Source organism: Notechis scutatus, chromosome 1, assembly GCF_049901735.1.
Source record: "Notechis scutatus isolate UNSWTSFEM ecotype Mainland chromosome 1, rNotScu1.2, whole genome shotgun sequence".
NCBI classification, from domain to species: domain Eukaryota; kingdom Metazoa; phylum Chordata; class Lepidosauria; order Squamata; family Elapidae; genus Notechis; species Notechis scutatus.
The window spans coordinates 278,514,177-278,539,544 of record NC_142009.1 but is presented as its reverse complement, the minus strand read 5'-3'; the positions used below and the strand labels follow the sequence as shown (position 1 = coordinate 278,539,544).

The window sequence follows — 25,368 nt, the reverse complement described above, 5'->3', positions numbered from 1 at the left end:
ATGTACTTCTACTTCCTTATTTAAAAGTCCTCTTTCTCCCCTATTTCCCCAAATTCCTGAGCTTCAGGAAAATGCTGGCAATCTGGCCTCCAGAACCTAAACAGTAAAAGCAAATGTGAAATTGACAAACATTTTGTCAGCTTTCCTCTGAAAGGACTATGGTGTTGGGTTTTGTTTTCTGTTTTATCCCCCACCCGCTTGGCCACCAGTCTCAGAAAAGGAGATACAGTCCATCATTAAAAGTTTAAAGAGCAATAAAACCCCAGGAGAGGATTTTCTACCAACTGGTGGGGCCCTGTATTAGCAGGCCTTTTTACACACATAAATAACACCTGCCATATACCAGATGGGTGGAAGATGGCAATAGTTGTCCCCATATATAAAAAAGGAATAAAAAGGATCCTAGTAATTATAGGCCCATCAGCCTGATTGACATTGTAGCAAAAATATATGCTAGGTACCTTTTGAACAGAATTGAAATCTGGGTAGAGGAAAACAACATCCTCACAGAAGAACAAGCAGGTTTTAGACAAGGCAGATCTACTATTGATAACTGCTTTGTCTTGAATCATCTAATTGCCAAATATGCCTATAAGAGAAGACCCCTGTTTGCTGCTTTCATAGACCTTACAGCAGCATTTGATATGGTAAATAGAGACATACGATGGAGTAAACTGACATCTTTTAAAATAGAACCCAGACTCCTGGCTTTGATTAAAGTCCTTTACACAAGTACCTGTTTGAGGGTGCGATATGGGGTTAACGGGGCCCTGACTAACAGGATTTGCACAAATAAAGGGATAAGGCAAGGTGTATCCTGCCCCCATTATTATTTAATTTATACATCAATGACTTGCCAGGGTTAATGAAGGATATCGTGGTACACATGCTGATGATCTTAAATACTTACTGTAACAGCTTGCTTTATGCTGATGATATGATTTTATTATCATACACACAAGTAGGATTATGTAGGCTATTAAGAAGATTTAGCTCTTATTGCCAGGATAACTCTAATCATTAGTAAATCTAAATAAAAAATAATGATGTTTGGAAGAAACCATCAGAGACATAGGTGGCAATTGGATGGTGAACCAATTGAACAGGTTAATTCCTTTGTATATTTGGGCATAACTTTTTCCAAGACTGGATCTTGGGCCTGCCATCATCAACGGAGTACATTTAGAGCAAAAGCCCGTTTGAATTTATTGCTCAAACTAAAAAATCATAGTTATCCAGGGTCCCTAGTCCCATTAATCAAGGTTTATAAGGCTAAGGTTACCACAATGCTCTTGTATGGAGCAGAAATTTGGAGTCTTTACTCAACCACAGTCCTAGAACAAACACAGTCCCAGCATTTGAGATGTATTTTGGGTGTAGACCCAAGAGCATCTGCTGCAGCAGTTAGAGCTGAATTGGGAATTTATACAATTCAGGCATTATCTAAAATTAGAGCTTATAACTACTGGTGCAAAGTTAATGAAATGGAGACTGATAGACTACCCAAATTATGCCTACTATAGCAAATAAAACTACAATCACAAATCTCCTGGATCATTAAACTAACAAACTTTGTAAGAAGCTGTGGTCTTCCTATCTTTTGTGTAACAGGAGAACAATATAAAAAAAGAGTTGCCCAAAGAATTAAGGATATAGATGCACAAACTGATATAGCTATCCTTAGTAAGGTAGGTAACTTGAAATGGTTGAGTAAATACAAATGTGCTTTCCAAGTAGATAGCTACTTGAAGTCACAACTCCCAAAACATCTTAGGGAGATATTCACGAGAGTGAGATTTGAACAGCTTGATACAACGGTTAGATATGGGAGATTTCATGCAATACTGTACAATGAGCGTCTGCATTTGCGGTGCGGCAGAGGTAGAAGACCTGGCTCAAATCCTATTTGACTGTTGCCTGTATAAGAGGATGAGAGACAGGTATCTTGGTCTATATATCAGACGAATGACCCATTGGGATACCCATATCAAAATAACTTACCTTATGTCCGGCCAGAACTTGAAAATAACATTTAAAGTAGCACAGTATTTAAACAAAATGACTCGGTTGAGATCTGTATATGTGGGATTGATTGGGGTAGACTGCAAGGGCGACTCCGAAATATAATGTTATTATATTTTATCTATATCTTAAATTATTGTACATTATTACAATTTTATTTTGGATTGTATTTTATTACTATTTCATCTTAAATTGTATTTTATCAAGTTCCATTTTAAATAGTATTTTATCAAATTTCACTTTGAATTGCTTTTATTAAATTTTAGTAACAAATTGTTGCTGGAACTTTGCACTTTGAAATGGCCCAAGGGCTAATCAATAAAGACTTATTATTATTGTTTTCTGTTTTACTTTTATTTTAGTAAGTTTTGTAGAATCTGGGCAGAACAGTGATTTTCATTCATTGATCTCAGCGTTTTGAATTGACAGAAGAGAAGCAGAAAAATCTGTGAGAGTTTCAGGAATGAAAATGATGATACTGTAGTGTGGAAGTGCTTGAAAATCATTATGATTTAGTCAAGGATATAATAGTCTTTATTCCAACCTTCAGTGTTGCCCTTCAGGTCCAAACTGCTCAAAGTTTCCAGGAAAAGAAAAATATTGCATTGTGGAATAACTTTTTGAATTATCAGTCTTTTCTCTTTTGCCATCTTTCTTAAGGTTGTGATAATGAGGGACTATCAGCATGACAATGTGGTGGAGATGTATAAAAGCTATCTTGTAGGTGATGAACTTTGGGTGCTGATGGAATTTCTCCAAGGAGGAGCTCTTACAGACATTATCTCTCAAATCAGGTAAGAAAAAAGCAGGAATATATTGATTCCCCTCTTCTGATTCAAAGCACCCATCTTGGGGTGAGCTATTTAAAAATCTCTGCCTCTGTCATTGACCATTGAAATTCTGTGTAGAGAATCTGTGGCTTATAAATTGCACATAGTTCCAGGCTTTGTTTGCAGCACAATTTGCTGCACCATATTATAGAACAGCCAAAGAATGTAATTTCAATCATAACGAATATCCAGGAAAACTCTGTGATAGGAGATGCTGAGGAGACAAAAGAAAGGGAGCACTGCTTCAAATAGTTAAAGTATCATATTTGTTGACATACCGATGATTCCTATCAATTTAATTCTTGGAGAATAAGACTACCAATAATGCCTAGTCATGAGAAATAATTAGCTCCTGGGGGTGTCCTGAGAACTATTTTCACATATTCAAATTTAGCAATTTTCCACTAGAGCTGGGAAAGAGGATGATAAATATTGTTTTGTCATCTGAGTATTGTCTTGTATGTGTGTAAAACTTGATTTTGGAATTCCAAATCACTTATTCTGAATGTCTTGACTTTCTCTACTTTTTAAGAATGGTTGTTCATAATTCTTACTCTTAATGGAGCAGGAAGTGTCATAAACATCATGCATGCTATAAGTGAACATTTAATTAATTGTTGCTGTATGAAATTAAGTTCCTCCCACGTACAATTTTGGCTGCTGTATTTCAGACTGAATGAAGAGCAAATTGCTACAGTATGTGAGTCAGTCTTGCAGGCACTCGCCTACCTGCATTCCCAAGGTGTGATTCACAGAGACATTAAGAGTGACTCCATTCTCTTGACTCTTGATGGAAGGGTAATTCTTAATTTGTTTCTTTCATCTTTTTTTTTTATTTCCTGCATTTTTTCCCTTGGCTTCTCTCTTTGCCATAACTCAGGAGCAATATGTGCTTTGGTAAGTAGGAAGTTCAAGGTTCAGTCCCCAGCATCTATACTTTAACATAAGCAAATTAGGCAAGGGACCATATACACAGTTAGGAATTGTGTGAATTGCTTTTAAAAGATAAATAAGCTGCCAATTCTTTCGATTCAGAGAATTCAATTGGAATTCTCAGGCATTGCCCCCTTCTGCATTTTTTGTTCCAGCTGGACCTGTTGACTTGCCAGGGATACATTTTATCCTATAACCAGGCTCCTTACTAGGCTCCTTTAAGAACCTGTGTGGGCATGGAGGCGATGGTTGGTTGGATCTAGGAGGTGATCAGTGCCTCTTGAGGAGAGGGGGAGGTAGAAGCCATCTTAAAAATCACCTGTATTACACAACTATTACCCTGTCTTCAGCATTCTCTTTTGGAGAACGTTTTTGAGATCGTGGTGGAGCTTCAGTTACAGAGATCCCCTAGAAAAAGCTAATTTTCTGGGCCCACATTCTTTTGGACTACCTTTGAGGAGCTGGAGACACTATGCAGCAGTGGTTCCATTACTTTCAAAGAAAATGGTTCCAGTATGTTGTAGGGGCAGAAGACATCAGTTTAACAAGTGTCTCTTTGTGGAGCACCAGACGGCTTCTCTGTGATATTTTTAAACATTTGCATCAAACTGTTGGGAGAAGATTCATTTCAAAATTCTGACTTTAACCTGTCAACCCTGTATGACTCATTTATCACTTTCTTCAGTTTCATCTCTTATAAATGGAATTAACCTACATAATGTGCTTCTCATACTAAGAGTGGGCCCTCACTTGGGGAGGTATAGGGGGCAGGGATCCAGAAGAAATACTGCTTGGTGATTGCCACTTCTCTAAGGGATATCTCCTTCCTAGAAACCAGGTGATGTAACTATAACACCTTTCTGGAGAGCTTTCAGAGAATAGCGGGTGGGTTCTTTTGACTTAAGTTAGTTTATATTATCTTTAATTTTTTTTCTATTTTAATTGTGCTTGTGTGTTTTGTTTGAACTCTGGGCCTAGATTTGTGATTATATATGTGGTTGAAGTGATTTTTAAATGAATTAATACATTTACTGTTATATTTAAGAGAGAAAATTTTTGCTAGACAGGTTTCAAAAGCATTGCAGTTCAAAATATACACTGCTCAAAAATATAAAGGGAACACAAAAATAAGACATCCTAGATCTGAATGAATGAAATATTCTTATTAAATACTTTGTTCATTACATAATTGAATGTGCTGACAACAAAATCACACAAAAATTATCAATGGAAATCAAATTTAGCAACCCATGGAGGTCTGGATTTGGAGTTACACTCAAAATTAAAATGGAAAAAAAACACTACAGGCTGATCCAACTTTGATGTAATGTCCTTAAAACAAGTCAAAATGTGGCTCAGTAGTGTGTGTGGCCTCCACATGCCTGTATGACCTCCCTACAACTCCTGGGCATGCTCCTGATGAGGTGGCGGATGGTCTCCTGTGGGATCTCCTCCCACACCTGGACTAAAGCATCCCCCAACTCCTGGACAGTCGGTGGTGCAACGTGGCGTTGGTGGATGGAGCGAGACATGATGTCCCAGATGTGCTCAATTGGATTCAGGTCTGGGGAACAGGCGGGCCAGTCCATAGCATAAATGCCTTCATCTTGCAGGAACTGCTGACACCCTCCAGCCACATGAGGTCTAGCATTGTCATGCATTAGGAGGAACCCAGGGCCAACCACACCAGCATATGGTCTCACAAGGGGTCTGAGGATCTCATCTCGGTACCTAATGGCAGTCAGGCTACCTCTGGAGAGCACATGGAGGGCTGTGCGCCCCCTAAAGAAATGCCACCCCACACCATTACTGACCCACTGCCAAACCAGTCATGCTAGAGGCTGTTGCAGGCAGCAGAACGTTCTCCACAGCGTCTCCAGACCCTGTCACGTCTGTCACATGTGTTCAGTGTGAACCTGCTTTCATCTGTGAAGAGCACAGGGTGCCAGTGGCGAATTTGCCAATCTTGGTGTTCTCTGGCAAATGCCAAACGTCCTGCATGGTGTTGGGCTGTAAGCACAACCCCCACCTGTGGACGTTGGGCCCTCATACCACCCTCATGGAGTCTGTTTCTGACCATTTGAGCAGCCACATGCACATTTGTGGCCCACTGGAGGTCATTTTGCAGGGCTCTGGTAGTGCTCCTCCTGTCCCTCCTTGCACAAAGGCGGAGGTAACGGTCCTGATGCTGGGTTGTTGCTCTCTGGCCTCCTCCACCTCTCCTGCTGTACTGGTCTGTCTTCTGGTAGCGCCTCCATACTCTGGACACTACACTGACAGACACAGCAAACCTTCTTACCACAGCTCGCATTGATGTGCCATCCTGGATGAGCTGCACTACCTGAGCTACTTGTGTGGGTTGTAGACTCCGTCTCATGCTACCACTAGAGTGAAAGCACCACCAGCGTTCAAAAGTGACCAAACCATTAGCCAGAAAGCATAGGAACTGAGAAGTGGTCTGTGGTCACCACCTGCAGAACCACTCCTTTATTGGGGATGTCTTGCTAACTGCCTATGCTTTCCACCTGTTGTCTGTTCCATTTGCACAACAGCATGTGAAATTGATTGTCAATCAGTGTTGCTACCTAAGTGGACAGTTTGATTTCACAGAAGTGTGATTGACTTGGAGTTACATTGTGTTGTTTAAGTGTTCCTTTTATTTTTTTGAGCAGTGTACAATATTGGATTGGATGGGTCTGGCTGCTTATCTCTATATTACAGCTTTTGTCTGTCTTCTCCTACAATCTCTTTACTTGCCCATTTCCTCCCCCTACTTTTCAGTATTAATGTTACTTTGCTTTCTTTTGTGTAGGTGAAACTCTCTGATTTTGGCTTTTGTGCACAAATCAGCAAGGATGTACCAAAACGGAAATCCTTAGTAGGAACACCATATTGGATGGCTCCAGAAGTTATTTCAAGGTCTCCATATACCACTGAGGTAATTATAGCTCCAGAACCTGAAAGAGGTGGCAGTTTGAAATATTTTACTAACTCACTTTCAGCACCTACCCTTTAAGATTATGACAAAGTATGACTCAGTGTCTCCTCTTGCCCTCTGTATTATTATTTCTGATGCATATAATTCTGTATGCTGGAAACCATGTTCAAACAGAATGCAAAAAGTTGGCTGATCTGGCTTTCTCATCTATTTCAGCAACTTACAGCTATACATCAGTACACAGCTGGCATCACTATAAGACTGGTATAATAAAAATGTTATATTCATGATTTTTTGCTGAATTTGTTACAGTGAGTGTTAAAATAAATAACAGAAGCAATGGCACAACAGTGAAAGGAAGATAAAAATGCCCTCTTGATGCAATGCTAAAAAAAGTTTACTTTATAATCTTTCAGGTTCTTTGGTATCTCAGCTGGGAAATTCTCTTAACTCTGAAGGAAGTAGAGCATCTTTCTGCACATCATCCCCTCATGCAGTCTTTTGTTTTGGCAGGTAGACATCTGGTCTTTGGGAATCATGGTAATTGAAATGATTGATGGAGAACCTCCCTATTTCAGTGATTCTCCAGTCCAAGCAATGAAGCGGCTCCGTGACAGCCCTCCTCCCAAATTGAAAAACTCTCATAAGGTGAATATATTTATAAAAATTTCCAACTCTCTATGCTGTAGCAGCTGAATACACTTCTAAATATTATACACAAAAATATTTAGAAATAGCATGAACAATGTTTGCAAGGAATTCCTCTTGCTGTTCTTACCTATTGCTATTTTACAAATGTGCATTATTGGGGAAACCGAACTTGACCATAAATCTACACTCTTTAAATTGTATGTACTTGCAATGAAGCAAATATTCATGTAGTTAACACAAAAGCTAGCATATCATACAGCCTTCCTATTTCTGTGCTTAGAGAGGCTTTCTAAGCAATAGAGTACTGTGTCTGAAGTAACTCTGGCAATCATAGAATCATAGGACTGAAACGACCTTGGAGATTTTTTTAGAACAACTCTCTGTCCATGCCAGGAAATCCTTATGCCATCATCCTTATGGACAAATAGTTGTTCAATCTTCTCTTACAAGCATCCAGCAATGGAGTACCCACAACTCAGGAGGCAAGCTGTTCCACTGATTAGTTGTTCTCACTGTTGGAAATTCCTCCTTATTTCCAGGTTGGATCTCCCTCTGACAAGCTTCTGTGGAATTGCTTCTTCTCCTGTCTTCAGATGCTATGGAGAATAAGCCCCCTTTTCCTTTAAGTATTGGAAGACTACTATCCTGAGCCTTCTCTTTGTTAGGTTAGACATACTTAGTTCCCTTAGCCATTCATTATACAATTTAATCTCCAGACCCCTTTTTTTGTTGTTCTTCTCTACACTTTTTCTAAGGCTTCAGCTTCATTTTTGTATCGTGGTAACCAGAACTAGATACCGTATTCAAAACGTGGCCTCGCTAGAGTGTTATAGGACAGTACTATCACCCCCTGCTGTGATTTTGTTATCATCCCTCTGTTGATACAGCGTAGGACTGCATTGGCTTTTTGGCAGCTTAAGGAGTGGTCCATATGGATACCTACCGGTAGATCTCTCTCATAGGTGCTACTGTTGAGCCTGGTGCTACTGTTCCTATCCTATACCTGGGTATCTGTTTTTTCCTACCAAAATGCAGGGCTTTACTTTTCTCACCACAAAACTGCATCTTGTTGATAGGGTCCAATGTCAAGATCCTGAATCTTGAGCCTGTCTTCTAAAGAGTTAGCAATTCTCCCCAGCTTTGTCTCATCCACAAGTTCCTCTGAGCTAAAATATAGTGGCACATCAGATACAATGAGATGGTACCATATGGTAACACTCTTCTGTGTATAAGAAAAAAATCACATAGATCTAAGGTCTGTTCAGATGATAGAGATGGCAGAATTTTGCTTAAGCGTAACTCCTGCAGACTGTTACTGGCATCTAGTGGTGAATGCAAGATACATTTTTTTTTCTAACAAAGAAACCTGTAAAAAATAAATTTTAAATCAAATCCTGGATTTTACAGATCTAGTGGTGTAGGAGATGCTTGAGAATGAGAACAGATGGCTATTCAGCCTTTGTCTTAAGTTAAAGGGTATATGCAACATCATGACTTTCATCTAAATCATTAATCAGAATCCAAGTGAGTACTTGTGGTATTCCAATTGAGAATATTCTCAAACTGGTATGGGGACATGAATAAATATTCTCAGTCATTCAACCTACTATGAATCCTTCAAGTAGCTGTATCATCTAGCCTTCATTTTGCCATTTTATTAATGAAGATCTCATGAGAACCATATATGAATGCTTTACTGGTTTACTTTGTCTATTCCCCTGATAATTAAGTTAGTAAGTCTGTCAAATACGAGATAAGGCTTAACTGGTATGATTTGTTTGTGAAAAATGTTGGCTCTCGTTAAGTGTTGCATTCCTATCCAAGTGCTCATAAATACGTGGTTTAAAAATGTCTTTACAACATTATTCAGTAGAGGCACCAAAATGACAAGTCTAAATTCTTGGATCATCATTCTTTTTTTTGAAGATAAGAACAGTATTTGCCCTCCTCCAGTCTTTCTGGACTTTTCCATTTCTCCAGGATTTTCAAAGATTAGCAGTTAGCAGTTCTGTCATCAGTTTTGCATGTCTACTTATCTTTCTATCAGTGGCAAATGATGGCCAGCCAGGGGATTCTTTTTCTTCATAGGGAAGACAGATGTAAAATACAGGTTTTAAATGTTCTGAAATATTCCTCCAGCCTTTTTTGTTATTTTAAGCATTTCCCACAAGCCTCTCAGCTGATTCTCTTCTTTAGCTTTCCTGGCACAATTCCTTCAGTTCATTCTTGTATTCTTCTTTGGTTTTATGCTGCTTCTTCCATTTCCTGTACGTGACTTTTTTTACATGAGCTTTCTAAAATGCTGTAAAGAAAGAGACATGTACTGTACAGGTAATGGAAAGAGAAGCATATAACCAAAGAAGAATTCTAAAACTTATATTCTCAAGAGATCTCTAACTTGTTATTCTTTGCCAAATATTCTCCATAGAATTTCTGTATTTTAGAATTACAACCATGTAATTATCACAGCCATGATTTTCAGAGGATATGTCACAGTGTTAAAGAAGTCCACATAACATTGTAACCTATCCATGTTTTAACTCTAGCTTTTTCTATTTTCCCTATTCTTTGTATAAAGTTCTGTTAAAAGGAGAAAAATGGAATAGCTACAAAGTTCTAGTAGCAGCACTAGGGTCCTTCCTTCAGAAAGCAACCATTATAGATAGGCCTCAAAGAAAGAGTGGGATATTCTTTCTATCTAATTTATTGCAAAGACATCATGCCTTTGGCACTTTAAAAGGTCCTTCGGAGTAACAACTATATTGCATTTTAATCTCAAATGATAGTTTTGTGTCACCTTAAAGATTAAGACATGTAGTGTGGCCTGGATTTGAGTTATTTGGAAATATGAAATAAAATTTATATGACATATATTGGATTTGATACTATTTCTATTTTTAAACTGCTTTTCTAAAAGGATATGATCATACAAATAAATACCTCCACTTATATATAGAACACAATTGTTTGAAAAGCTCCAACATTCTGTATTTTATCCTTTCCTTTCTATTACCTATAGTAACATGAGACATGAATCCTTTCAGACATTGCTGGAATCTATCTTGTTGTATGTAATGACTAACATTATTATCAATGAAATTTCCAGGTTCCTTGAGCCCTGCCATAAAACATCCCCACAATGTTATTTAAAAATGACTTGTGGGGTTTAAGGGATTATTAGTCTTACTATCTAACAGTTGGGTATGTTTGTCATGCTTTCTCAAAGATTAAGAGAAAAACATTTATCTATCTTATTTGTCCATCATAATACTACTATAGCATTTTTATTTATATAAAGTCATCTTGAAAAGAGTGCCATTCTAAGCCTTTCATGATGCCTTGTGACAAGACAGGGTCTAAATTATTTGGGAAAATATTTATATGACAGTGTTATGTAATCAGACCCTCTCATGTTCCTAGGCCTAACAGCAAAGTGTAAGATCTGAAAGAGATACTCATGTGTGTATGTGTGCTTTGTTGTTTGTTCTTGTTGAGGTAATTCCCCGTTAGGAGAATGAGCGCATACAGGGAGACGTATTTGAGAGAAGTGTTTGAATAATACACACACAGTACACAGATACACTGTACAGTAAATGTAGGTTTTTACTTCCAGAAAGTTTAAGCAAAGTCCAAAATAGGCAGTCCAAAGTCATTCACAGGTAAAATCAGTCAGTTTTCATCCAGGGATAATCCAAATATCAAATTCCAGTGTCAGAAACAGTTCAGTATCAGACTTACATTAAATCCAGTAATATCAGTCAATTAGAAGAAATGGAGCAACGGCAATACTTTCCAACAGAAGGAAACAGAGATACACTCAGACACACTCTCTTCTGAGATTCAGACTAAACAACCCAGGTTTCTGGCTCCACCTTATGGCTGTTTGAGAAACCACACCCAATTGCATGCTCTTGCATTCCCTTAAAGATATAGTACTAAAATGTTTATCCTGGTTTATATATTTCTAACCCAAATACCTGTTAGGTGACTTATATTCCTAACAGTTCTGACCTTGGAAGTTTTTGAAAAGGAACTTTGGATTACTTCTGGGAGCAATTGCAACTTTAATTTAAAAATTTAGACAAATTTTGTATTGTTGAAACTGTCTGCCTGAAATGTCTTTGTGCTGTCCAGCCAGTGTATAGGAATTAGGTAGTTAGGTAGCAATTGTGAGCTCTCCCCTTAAGGGAATGCATCATGGTAAATGTAGTTAAGGTATCCTGGGAAATGTAGTCCATGTCACGTGACCACATCTGTAATCCTGATTGGTCACTAAATTGACCCTCGATGGGTTGGGGGAGTTTTCCTCACTCTTGGCTGAACTCATGGACTCGTGATAACTGTTCTACTTCTATCATTACAAGATGGGAGAAAAAAAGATAGGAGATAAACCATCTTTTTACCTACAAGACAGATATGCAAAGGATTGGTCATTAAAGAACAACTTCCTCACAAATGTGAGTTATGAGGATACCTGATGAACCAATAAAAGTACTTTGTTATGGATGTTTTGTGGCATTTATCTGTCTGCATCTGTACAGAAGACAAATCTACCACTGTACAGAATACAGAACGGTCTTAAAACTATCAAATTTTGTTTCCACAGACCTCTCCAGTTTTAAGGGATTTCTTAGAACGAATGTTAACACGAGATCCTTTAGAGCGAGCAACAGCACAAGAACTCCTAGATCACCCTTTTTTGCTTCAGACTGGACTTCCAGAATGCCTCGTGCCCCTTATCCAGCGATACAGGAAACGCACCTCTACCTGCTGATTCTGAACCTGAATCTAGTATTGAAGTGCAACCTTTTTCCTAGTAATTCTTACTTGATTAGGAAAGGATGGAGGGCAACGTTGTCCTGCGCACACTGCTTGAAATTGGACAGGGTTCTTTCCCAAGATGTGAATGTGAGAGGAAATTTTCACCATCTTTTAGCTGCTTTTTAATGTTTACCTTTCATTTTGTGGCTGAAGACAATCAAGATCTGAATTCATACAAATTCTTACTATATTATGAATATTGTAAAGTGTCTGGATTCTTATTTCTAGAAACATATGTAAGATGGTTCTGTCAACTTGGGTCGTATGTATCTGCAACCTCCAGAGGCATTAGATAGTGACTGAACTGGAAATTTCTGAAGGAATGAAGTTTGACCTTCATTCGTTCATAGTGACTAAAGGACAGGCATTCTCATTCACTTAACTCTAAATGGCATCATGTCTGTCTTGAACTTGCTATAAAATGACCTTGTCCCTTATTTATTTTCAAACCGTTTCTCCAGCACTTTTCTTTCTTTTTCCAAGAATGAATAATATTGAGCCTACAGCTTTACAAATGTTTAGAATGGTCTGTCATTTCACAACCTTAACACAATATCTCTGGGGAGCAGCGCGGTAAGGCAGACACTTCCCCTGGAACCTTATTCTTGAAATTCTGAAGCATATAAACATAGTGCCTTCTCTAGCAGTGTCTGAAACAGAAGGCAGCACAGGGGTTATCTAAATAAGAAAGCAAGTTTGCTCTAAGTACACTGGACTCATCCTGGACCCCTCTAAATACACTGGATTCCTCAGTGGTTGCAGATTGAGGCAACTGTTGGGTTGTATTTTATACCAGTTTTGAATTCTGTAGCAAGGTGAATAAAGTGTGGAAGCAATCCTGTTAATTCCCCTGAAAATGTCTGTTTTGCAGGTGAGAATATTTACCCTCTACCTCCCATGTTTTTTAGACAGGGGAAAGCATGGAACAGATTTTTAAATGTATGCTCATCCTGGATGTAGATTGATCATTTTTAGTATTCTTTTCTAATGTCAATGCGGCAATTTTGTATGGGGAATTTTACCATTGTAAGAACAAGGTCATTTGACACTTAAGTGGTATTATGTGCATTACTGTATGGAGTGTTAATTACAATATATTGGAGTTCAGTCTTGTGAAACAGATGTTTTGTATTTGTGAACTGCTAGGATTGTTTCAAAAAAATTAGGTGGGAGTTTGAAGAGGGTTAAATTTTATTTCTACTGCCTCAAAGTTTGACCTCACATGATAGATTACCCATCTGACTCAAGTGTAGATTTGTGTAAAAATATAAACTTGAAATACTAGGGACATTTTTGCTGTAAAATATTTCTGTATGTTTCAGGATCTGTGCAAAGCAAGTTCCTTTTTTAAAGAATTACCTAATTATCTTAAACAAATGTTTCTTTTGTGTGTGTAAGTTGTTTGCTTTTGTTTTAAATTAAAAGATTTTTGATTATTCATAAATACCTTACAGTTTTGATACAGTTTAAACATGCATTTGTTATTCTGTGGTAAAACTTCCAGTGGAGAATTGCAGGCCTGGAGCTCTGAAGTTTAAGTAGGAGAAGAACCAACATACTTCAGAAAATAACCCAAAAGGTTATAGTAGGGTCCAATACTACATTATTAATAGCTATTTGGGCAATAAGGCTCATATGGAGTCCACTAGTTTTTAACTTTTTAAAAAAATTAAAAAGTTTAATATTACAATTTAATCACAATAGTAAGTTAATGCAAACTAAACCTAGAGAAAGAGAAGAGAATGGAAAGAGAATAACGTACAAGAAAAGGAAAAAATATATAATAACAAAACTGAAAAATATATAAAGACATGATTTCCAACCTTCATCACAATAAGTATAAACAAATTTTATAACTCATTACCCCACAAGGTTAAACAGACATTCTTCATTCCCTATCCCATCCCTTATCTAAAAGCAAATCCATAAAACATCCAGTTTCCAGTCTTGGTATCAGCAAAAATTCAAAACAGTTGTCAGAACATTGCAGAAAAAAGGAAAAGGCCTATTTTAGTTTTGATTAAACAAAACGAATTTATCCCAGATGTGCTTTTTCAGGAGGCAACTGGACTTCCTTGTTTTTTTTCTTTTGAATATGTTCCACTTCTCATCCAAGAAGCTTCTTCAGCTCTGACTGGATGGTGGGGAATGGAAAGATTTAAATTCCTTTCAGACAACTGGTCATTTGCATCCTTTTAGAGGGTCGTTGAAGCACTTGGAGATTTATCAGTGTCCTCTGGGTCACCCAAGTAGTACTCCTGGTTCCTGTAGTCAGCAATTTTCCCCCTCAAAATCCATTCCTACCCACCCACACCATTCAAAGGGTGTTCATCCCAAATTGTATAGCTAAAAGTCTAAAGATTCTCAGTGATCCAGGTCATGGATGGAAGCTGGATTATTGTACACTCGAATGTGGATGGGTGATGTTGTTATATGCTGTATGTTGCCCCAAAAGGTGCTTTTTAGGAGGCAACTGGACTTCCTTGTTTTTTCTTTTGAAGACATTTTGCTTCTCATCCAAAAAGCTTATTCAGCTCTGACAGGATTGTGGGGAATGGAAGGATTTATATTCCTTAAAGAAAATATTAGGTAACCACTGTGCAGTGGTGGTATTCAACTAAAGTTGCCACCGGTTCGGTGGGCATGGCTTGGTGGCCGTGCTTTGCGGGTGTGCACACTGCGTGCACGCGCGCACCAAACACACACTTTGCGCAGGCGCAGAGGCATTCTAACTTGCCTCCTGTAAGCCTGCACGATGCTGGTTGCTGCAGCAGCTGCCACGCGGTGCTATTCTGTGCCGTGCAAAGCAGCTGCGCTTTGAATTCTGGCCATAAAAGTGAGTATGGGAGCCCGGGCGGGTGGGTGGGCCAAACACAGAGCAGCGAAGGAAACCGGTTCGATCTCCACTGCTCATCGCCGCTACCGGCTCTCCAGAACCGTGCAGAACTGGTCGAATACCACCACTGCCACTGCACCACCATGGCTCCAAAAATCAAGAAGCATAATAAATCAGCTTCTTGAATTGCACCCATAAGGAAACTCATCCCAGATAACAGGACTCGGTCACTTCCAAAAGATCTGCCCAGCCAGAGTCCAACTCTGACAAAGTTGAGCAGATGTTAAGAATATTCCTCACTATTGCTCTGCAGGAGCTTGCCAGGTCCTCCTTACCCAGAAGGGACCTGGTCACTGAAACAAGGCTATTGTATGGCTATCTGCAGATACAATAAGGGTGGAGAAGTAAGAACACTGCCACCCTTATTGCCACAAAGTAATTCAGAATTCAGGTTCAACTGTCTCAGCCAGCTTCACTCTGTGTCTTCCGCCAGCGCATGTCTAGGAGACACTATGGCATCTATGATTTCCATATGAACAGAAAATCCACAGGCTAATGTCCCTATTGCCTATTTATTCCAAACAGCGACAAGGACATCAGCCAACTATGCGCAAGAGCTTCAGAAAAAAACCTCAGGTTCTCTCTGAAATCACACTGGTTCCATCAGGCACCTGGGGCAGGCCAATGTAATAGGTCCCGTCTCCATGTGGTGAGGGGCACCTCCTAAAACACTATAGGGCCAGTTTTCTATCCATGATAGGGGACCTGTGTTAATACTCTCCCAATCCAGATCATGAAACAAGTGCCCCAAGGCAAACACCAATGGCAATATGTGGCCTCCAATGTGAAGCAGATCATGAATAAGTTGAAGCGGGTCTGAGGTTGTCATGGGCACTATGAACTCTGCTCTGATCCCAGACCCAAAAGCAGCAGACTGAAAACCCTCCAGAACCATAAGTTAGCTCAGATACAGAGTCCACGAGTATGGTTAGGGATACAACTACCGTACAGGAAGGTAAGTAATCAGTAATCCTCAGTCTCACAAATAGTACCTCACTTCTACTGACGTCTGGGGCAGGGTCTCTGAAGGCCACCGGGTACTCATCAGTAACAACTTCCACTCTGTCCTGCAGTCACAGCTGATCCCATACTCAAAACCTAGGAAGACCAATTTAAGAGAGGGAATCTCCCCTCCTCCCCCCACTTCATTGCCCTACCAGGTCTCAGTGATACCAGCCAGGTGACTTCCATCCACAATCAGATTGAGACTAAAGCTAGGAATGCTCTGGCAACCAGGATCCGGAGCCAAAATGCAGTACCGGCATTAAACCTTGTGGTCTCCTTTCCTGAGAGCACCCACCTGTCTCCCACCATACCTTCCCAAGCCATGGCAATGCATTGCCATGGCAATTCTCTTCCTTAGCATCTCCTCACTCTTCCTATGTAGCTTCCCGTCCCCTCAGCTTTCCATCCCCAAGGGACTGAGAGCCACCCACGTCCAACTAAACTATCTAGACAACTAGGCTCTGCTTAGTCTCTGGTGCTTCCGTAGCCCACTTACTATCTCTCCCTGAGCAAGCATATAACTTGTCCTTCACACACCTCTCCAGCACCCATAACAAAATCTTTCACCTACCCCACCCCCACCCACGGTGGGATTCAAAAAAAATGTACTACCATTCTGTGGGCGTGGTTTGGTGGGTGTGGCAGGGGAAGGATACTGCAAAATCCCATTCCCTCCCACACCCCACTAACCTGCTTTCCAGCTCCGTTCTCCTGTGCAGGGCAACAAAAGAAGATCCAGCCCATCAGCTGGGACTCGGGAGGCAGAGAATAGATAGGGGTTGGGCCAGTCAGAGGGGGTGTTTGCCAGTTCTCCAAACTACTCAAAATTTCCACTACCAGTTCTCCAGAACTGGTTAGAACCGGCTGAATACCACCCCTGCACCCACTCACCCGGTATGTCATGGGCCAGGATTCAGACTCAGGTTCTGATAATGCTGCTCCAGCTGAGACTGTAGAAAGTTAGCCTCGGGAATGTTCAAGCCACAATTTATCTTGTGGGACTTATGAAGTGGGACTTATGAAGTTTTCTCCATAGCTCTCCCTCCTCTGCGGAACCCCCTTCTCCCTGAGATCCAACCCTTTTTTTCCTGGTCTTCTGGAAGGCCTTGAAGAGCTGGCTTTTTTTCCTGCAAGCATTTGGAAAAAGTGAGGCTGGGGTTTTGTACACTTGAATGTGGATGGGTGATGTATGTTTTTAGGATGCCAGGAGTTTCTGTTGTGGTTGTTGTGGTGGTGGTGGTTGTTGTATATGCCATCCACTATTATAGCACCTAAGATTTCCCCCCCCCCCACCCCAATAAATTAATAAATAAATTTATGAGTGTGAGGAGAGTTTACATTCTGTTGTATTCCAAGTGGTAACTTCAATTGTCTACTTCAAACGATTTTCTAAAAGTCAGGAGGACAAAGTTCTGGAGTATTCGCTACTGCTACAATTTCCTGTGGTTTCTTCATTTTTTAATTAGAGCCTGCTGTGAAAACAATACAATCTCTGTTTAAATTAAAGTGCTCCAGTTACCTAGAAAGTTCTCTATGGGCACCTGCATAATTAAAATGCACAATGCACAGCCCAGTAAAGTGATGGTCATGACAAATAGCACTAAGTAGAATCTAAACAGCTGAACAGTCCTATGTCCAAAGTAATATTGTCCGGACTCATTGCTTTCCAGAGCAGCAAAAAGCCTTCAAACACCAACTTTAAAGGCAGCTGCAGTTTCCTTTTATGTGGGCTGATCACTTTCTCCATTAGTTACCTGAAAAGGTAAATGGTCCTATCCCAGAGACTCTAAGCCTTCCTTCCAGGGAGTCTTGCTTTGTTCTCTCGCACTACGATTTTGGGTCTTATTTTGAGTGCTTGAGGATGGAATATCTTAATGTTACTGCCTTTGGGATGGCTCCAGCAAGGTAGGACAATAATGAATATGTAGACATTTGCCTTACTTTCTTTGCCCTGCTTATGTTGAAACCCTGCCCCCCTCTTTCCTCCTTCTTGCTTAGAATTGAAGAAAAATAAAAGATTGTATCCATCTAAACATGTGCTAAGTCCATCTCTAATTAGAGGCATGTTAAGACAAATCTCCAGATTTGTCCTCTTTGAGGGGGATTTCAAAGTGAAGGTTTTCAAGACATCATTAGCCATGGAGGCTGGCAGAAGAAAGAGTTTGGCCCTATTTCCTGCCTACCAAGATTTGAATCCTCTATCCTCAGAGGGAAAAGCTGAGGAATCCAATGGTCCGTGGATCAACAATCTCAAGACTGAACCTCCGCAGCATAAGAAAGAAAACATTAGATACCATCTTCAGAAGGCCAATTGATTAGCACTACTTTTTCCTTGGGATGAAAAAGTATTGGGGAGAATAGTCTGTGGGACACATCTATAAGACAATGTCTCCATTAGGACATCTCATACTACTGGGACCAACCAAATTCCTTGTGTGCCTAGCAATAGCGATAGCACTTAGATTTATATACCGCTTCATAGTGCTTTACAGCCCTCTCTAAGCTGCTTAGAGTCAGCATATTGCCCCCAACAATCTGGGTCCTCGTTTTACCAACTTTGAAAGGATGGAAGGCTGAGTCAACTTTGAGCCAATGAGAATCGAACTGCTGGCAGTCGGCAGAGTTAGCTTGCAATACTGCGTTATAACCAATGCACCACTGCAGCTCTTAATAAAGTATTGCTGTGATTAGACACCAAATAAAGTGGCCAAATAATAGTATTCAGTTCAATTCAGTTCATAATTAGGAGAACTAGATTTCAATGGATTTTGAAGTAAATTTTGAAAGCTAAATAGTCCATTGTTCCAAGAACTGAAAGAAAAAGAAAACTCACTTAGAATGTCAATGAAAATAGAAAAATACTTTTCAGTGAGGGAAGTTCTGTAATAATCGAAACAAGCAGAGAGCAGGGATTTGGAATTGCATTATTACTGCATGATGTCACCTTCATAGCAAGAATTTTAAAGATGTAGAATGGTACAATACATTTCAAAGTCTCAACACTGATTTCTTATGCAGGGCTAGCCTACAAGGACCTAAAAGACCAGGCAGATCATCTTGGAGAAACTTTATCTATCTGGCGGCTAGCTGATGGAGACTGGAGTTTGGTCAACTCCAGACTCACATAACTGTTATCAGTGCAGCTTGATCTCCCAAGTGGAAATATTACAACTGGAAAAAAGGAGACACTTTTAGTCCATGAGAATGTGTGCATCTATATCCTTCAGAGCAAATGAAGACATCTCAGAGGAAACCTAGGGTCAGGAAACCTAGGGTCAGAGACTCCTTGATTAAAGGAGTCCACTTAGCAGACAATTTAGTTTTGAAGTGCAGCCCTAGGAGGGTTCAATTAACATTTTTTCCAGCACCACAGGCCTGAATGAAATCATTTCACTGAATCTACCATTAGCCATGGGAAGGGGGAAAAGACATATAGTAATACAAATACTGCCATCCTCCAACTCCAGGTTCCAGCTAAATTCAAAGGATGGTTGCTTAAAAGGTGGCTACATCAGGAGTCCTTGTAGGCTGCTAGGTATATTGTTGTCAATGACTGGCCCTATTACAGAAAAAGAAAGGATTTATCCAGATACAAAACAGAGATTTATCAGAAAGTTATGTACTTCCCCTTTTGCCCCTTCTTGCAGAAGATTCTCTTTTTGCCTTTGTTTTTGTCCCTTTTCTTCACAGATGGGCAGACTTTCAAATGAAACTGCATCTATCACTTTTATTGAAGAAACCAAGAATCCTCACTTGGCTAAGGCGGGATATAAATAAATATAAACAGGCTGAAATTACCATATTTTGGACACATTATACAAAGACCCAGTTCTCTTGAGAAATCCACAAACCTGGGAAAGGTGGAAGGAAAAAAAAAGATAGAGAGCAGCATGATAGAGGGACAAGATGCAATGGGTGCATCACTGGAACACTTGTAGAGACAGGCTGGAGACAGATCATCCCGAAGGTCTCCTCTATGTTGTAGGTGAGAGTAAACATGAACTTGATGGTACCAATCATCTATCATCTCTCCTTTCCTCAGAGTGTGAGATTCATTTGGGTTCCAGAGGCATTTTTTGGAAATAATAAATATGCTGACTGTTTTTTGCTTTGTACATATCAACTTTCCTCCCCTTTTCTTCAATGTAGTTAGGTGAAGAAGAGAGCTGAAGCTGTACATGGACACCATACTGCACCCAAGTGCCACAGTGGGAACTCATGTCAGGTAAATAGTGGCAGGAGGAAATGGAAAGCTCTCATCCCACCTTCCAACTTCCAGTGTCTCAATCTCATTTTTAGCTCACAATTACTTTTAATCCCCCTTAATTCCCAAAGATGTCACATAAAATAGTATAAACATTGAAAGAACTCTGATTTCTAGCAGCAAGTAAAAAGGCTCTTTTAGAGAGATCAGCCACACCAGAAATGGTCTTGTAACACTACTGAGAGAAAAAATATCTATGAAAAGCAGCAGATAAAATAGGCTAGTTTAGAGAGTAATAACTTCTACATGAACTCACATTCTTTTCAAGGCAGGTTTATATGTGCATTTAAAATATCACTTCCATTAGTATAATGATTGCTAACAATATAACTTTGCAAGATAAAATTGACCATATATTTTCTAAAATTAAGTCTTAACTTTAATACCCTTCTCAAAGGTTATCATATTGTTTTTGTTGTTTCTATACCTCTTCTGCTTCTTGTTAGAGGCTGTGTATTTAGTATCTTAAAGCCTGTAACCTTTACCTTTATAGAAACGTGATTTTAGGTTCTTATTGGGACATAACATAAATAAACACAATCCTTCACCATATAAACCACCATGAACACATATTAGGGCTCTTTCAGACTTTCTTGTTCTTTGGCTGAAAAGTGATTGACGAACATGAAAAATAAAAATTTCCTCATCAGAAATTTGAGAGCAGATTTGAGAGCATCATGAGAGCAGATTTCGAGCTAAGCACTTTGAGTCCTTTTATTTCAGAGGAAAAGGTGAGAGATTATTTTGAGGGGGTATTAACAAACTATTGCATAGCTTTGACAGGAAAAGACATAAAAACACACACATAAAGGGACCGAACGTATCCACTGCGTTTAATAAGCAAAGAAAAATAAACTTCTAATTTGCTTGTTCAAGAAAACCTTCCCGAGAAGCCACATCCAGTGCACCACTTCCCAGTCCACCCGCTAGCGACGCAGAAATGTAAAATACTAACGAGCTGAAGTAAACAGCACGATTTAACGGAGTGGGTAACCCCAGAAATTTGTCAAGCAAAGCTGGATCGGATGCACTCCTAACGGCTTCGGGATTAAGCGAGGACCCGGCAGGCGACTGAGATGAGGCGCGGCTCTTCGGGAAAAGCGGGTCACTGCCAGCCAGCCAGCTGCCCGCCCGCTCGCCCGCGCCCACGATCAGTGGCTGAGAAGACTCTGACAGTCAGGCGCCGTGGACCTGCGAAGCAGCGGGCGGCCTCTTGTCGCCGAAGGCTCCTTTTTCGCTTCTAGGCCATCTGCTTCTTCTTCTTCTTCTTCCTCCTCCCCTTGGAATCCTTCCTCCTCCTGCGCGCTCCGCTCGTCTAGTGGGAGCTGCCGCTCGCTGGCCGCGCGAAGCGGGGGAGAAGCAGCCGACGCGGCCCCGTCGTGATCGTCTCCGGCCTGCGACGACGGCGACTCCGGGAAGATGAGGAGCAAAGCGCCGGCCGAGCGCAGGGCCCGCACGCACCCGTGGTGGCCCCCGCTGGCGGCCAGCTGGAGCGCGGTGTGGCCGGCGCGGTCTGCGCGCTCGAGGCGGAGCTGCCCGAAGCGGCGGAAGGCGCGCAGGAGCCACTCGACTACCGCCGTTCGCCCTTCCGAGGAGGCGTACATGAGAGGGCTCCAGCCGCGCGCGTCCACCGTGTCTGGGTCGGCGCCGAATTGAACCAGCAGCTTGATGACCTCCAAATAGCCGCGCTCGCAGGCCAAACTGAGGGCGCTGCGCCCGGCGTCGTCGCCCAGGTTGACGGCGGCGTGATGCTCCAGCAGCAGTCGCGCAAAGGCCAGTCGCCACGCCGGGTCCTTCAGCAGCACGGCGTACATGAGAGGCGAACGGCCGCGGTCGGATCGGCAATCCACAATCGCCCCATCGACGGCATCCAGGACAAAGCGCGCCAGATGCATCCGGCCAGCCCTCATGGCCTCCAGGAAAGTCTGCGTGGACGCCCCGGGGCCCAGGTCCCGCGGTTTCAGCATGGCCTCCCGCTGCTCCAGATCCCCCCGGTTCGTGTGCCTGCTGGTGACTCGAGGCGGCGGCTCTCCAGATCGGCTTTATAGCCTCCCCTCAAGTCTCCATGGCGATCGCCGCCTTTCCGCTTCGAGAGAGACAGATCTGTTTTAAGCGCTCGGGTTGGCGGGCTGTGGAGGGATGTCGTCCTAACCCCGAGATAGTCACGGACGGCAGGAGCTCCCCCCCGCCCACCTGCTTTCGCCCGTTAGGTTGGGCGGGAAGCTTAACGCAAGTCCAAAGGACTGATTCCCCAGCCTCTTTGGCAACGGAGCCCCGGGCGATCTCTGCGTAATTGGGAGACCGCCTTAAGTAAGAAGAAATAGACATTCTTGAATGGTGGGATAGTTTCCTCTGACTTTTTCAAAGCTCAGGTATACAGTACAGGTAGTCCTCGACTTACAACAGTTCATTTAGTGACCGTTCAAAGTGACAATATCACTGAAATAAGTGACTTATGTTATGACCATTTTTCACACTTATGACCATTGAAGCATCCCCATGGTAATTTGATTAAAATTCAGACACTTGGCAACTGACTCACACGTATGACGGTTACAGTGTCCCAGAATCATGTGATCACCTTTTGCGACCTGATAAGCAAAATCAATGGGTAAACCAAATTCTCTTAGCTACCGTGTAACTAACTAAACGACTGCAATGATTCACTTAACAGTTGTGGCAGGAAAGATGGTAAAGTGGGGCAAAACTCATTTAACAAATGTCTCGCTTAGCGACAAATTTTGAGCTCAATTGTGGTCGTAAGTCGAGGACTACCTAGTCCTAGGTCAGTGATGGCTAACCTTTTCAGCTTGGTGTGTTGAAAATCGGGAAAAAGTGTAGCCTTCCTCGGGTCGTGTGTCACTTCAAGAAATATCAATAATTTGGTTTATGACGGACTGGGCTGGGGTGATCACACAGGGCTCTGAAACTCGTCTCCCTGGTCTCAGGGCTGCAGGTGCAGGATGTGGGGATCGGAAGGCCACCTTACAGGGCTGTGAACCTCATGGATCTCCTTTCCTCCTGTAGCATTCCTGAGGTAATGAAACTGACAAACCTCAGTTTATGGCGATTAAAACTGGTTCTCTGCTGCAAAGATCTTGCGGCAGCGGTGACACCATGCCTCCACGCAACAAGCAGGAGCAGGGATTGGAGCAGAGCACAGGCAGCCTCTAAATGTGCAGGTTTTCCCCACACCAACAGGCGTGTCAGTCAAAGTGCCTCGGGGTATCACGAGTGACACAGCGTGTCATAGGTTAGCCATCACTGTCCTAGGTAGTAGGCAACATGACTCAGTGAGTAGAAGGCAGCTGTATCTATAGGGCTACCAAATCTGGGTGGAAAAAATTGGCAGGATCACTGCATGGTAGCAGATGTTTTTCTCTTTGCTTCCTTCTAATGGTTGTTTGGATTTTTGCAGCTCAGGTCTGGTAATCCTACTGTATTTAATTACTTGGGACCTGGGATCTACCAGAAGTGTTCCCCTCCCCCCCTTTAATTCTCTCTCATCAATGGTCTTGCTACTTTGGAGTTCTGGGCACTGAAATCCACCTTATCTGGAGAGCAATACCATGGAGGAAGCTTTTTTAATGTCATGTGGAAAAGCTATCTGGGATATTTGATGCAGACACTGGTTGTCACTTGATGGATTTGCATTTATGCATTCAGCCTTTTTGTTGCATGGTTGTGTTGGAGGATAAGTTGTATATACATGCAGTACTCATGTATAGTCCTCGGGACCCAGAAACCAGACTCTTCATTTTTGATTTCTGCTTTTCACAAGGACAGATGGTAGCAGGGCCAGTAAATGCAACAAACAGCTTTTTCATGGTTTGAGATCATCCTGGTGGGTGCATTAAATTTCATTTTGCTCTGTCAGGATTTCCAGTGTCAATGTCTATGTAGACAGGACCTTGTATGTTTCTCATCAGTTTGTGCTTAGTTCTGTACAGATACTGAAACCAGATACAGGACAGTATACGGTAGAACAGGGCTCTCCAAACTTGGTAGACAAATAGACCAGACAACTCCCAGAATTCCCCAGCTGGCATGGCTGGTTGGGGAATTTTGGGGAGTTGAGGTCCACAAGTCTTAAAGTTGCCAAGGTTGGAGTCCCCAGTATAGAAAGTGAGAAATCCATATCAATCACAAACTTTTCAAGATATACCAGGATGTGCTGAAAGTCTTCTAGCAGTTAGTAATGGTCATACGTATAAAGACAACACACTAGCCCTGAACTTCTTCTAGAGGGCTCCGAAATGGGACAGGTTGGCCTAATCTTGAGCACAAATGAGGCAGCTCCTTATCGAATTCCACAGTTTTCCGGCATCTTACCTTTGATTTTTAGTAGAATCAGCACCAAGAATTATTAAAATATATTAAGTATAATAATTATATAATAACATAATTAGTAAAACTTTTGACCATGGCACTACTTTTTCCTTAACTTAGTTGTTTTTGATTGTTTGCTGGTATAGGTAATCCTTGATCTATAGCCATTCATTTAGAGATACAACTGTTGGAGATACAACAGTAATGAAAAAAGTGACTTACAACTAGTCCTCACACTTATGACTTTGCAGCATCCCCACAGTTATGTGATCAAAATTCAAGTCCTCAGCAACCAGCATGTACGTACGGTGATTACAGCATCCTAGGATAATATTTACATGGAATATACTTGGTGAAGGATAGAATAGAGCGATTATTTTCCAAGATGTAGAAAATATAATTCTATTGAGGCAGTTAAAACTGCATTTGTCTTTTTGAAGCTATATTTCACTGCTAATGCATATTCTGTGATAACTAGAATTGTAAGGCATTTTTCATGTACTATTGGCTACATTTTAAGCGTGGTGTCATCCTGTACTTGTGTATTTTCTGAAACAATTTTTTTTTCATTTGCCTCTGCAAAAATTTATTTGCTATTTTCAGATCACTTTATTGACTTAGCAGTACAACTTTGAATGTCATTTCTGTCTTCTAAAGTATTAGGTTTCCTTCTCAATTG

General features: G+C 41.1%; 2 protein-coding genes across 4 annotated transcripts in view; one reads left to right on the top strand and one right to left on the bottom strand.

The window, feature by feature from the left end:
• PAK6 (p21 (RAC1) activated kinase 6) overlaps positions 1-13,666 on the top strand; it is a 64,421-nt gene extending 50,755 nt beyond the window's left edge. For all 3 annotated transcript variants that reach the window (XM_087951721.1, XM_026664567.2, XM_087951722.1), the window contains 5 exons: positions 2,683-2,816; positions 3,524-3,650; positions 6,598-6,723; positions 7,237-7,371; positions 11,981-13,666. In XM_087951721.1, coding sequence (XP_087807847.1) covers positions 2,683-2,816; positions 3,524-3,650; positions 6,598-6,723; positions 7,237-7,371; positions 11,981-12,148 — 690 coding nt within the window. In that variant the 3' untranslated portion in view covers positions 12,149-13,666. The remainder of the gene's footprint in view (positions 1-2,682; positions 2,817-3,523; positions 3,651-6,597; positions 6,724-7,236; positions 7,372-11,980) is intronic.
• Positions 13,667-21,511: 7,845 nt separating this feature from the next.
• Positions 21,512-23,108, bottom strand: ANKRD63 (ankyrin repeat domain 63). The gene has a single exon (XM_087962270.1). It carries the CDS (start codon positions 22,325-22,327, stop codon positions 21,512-21,514), a length of 816 nt encoding a protein of 271 aa, XP_087818396.1. The 5' UTR covers positions 22,328-23,108.
• Between the last annotated feature and the right edge of the window lie 2,260 nt (positions 23,109-25,368).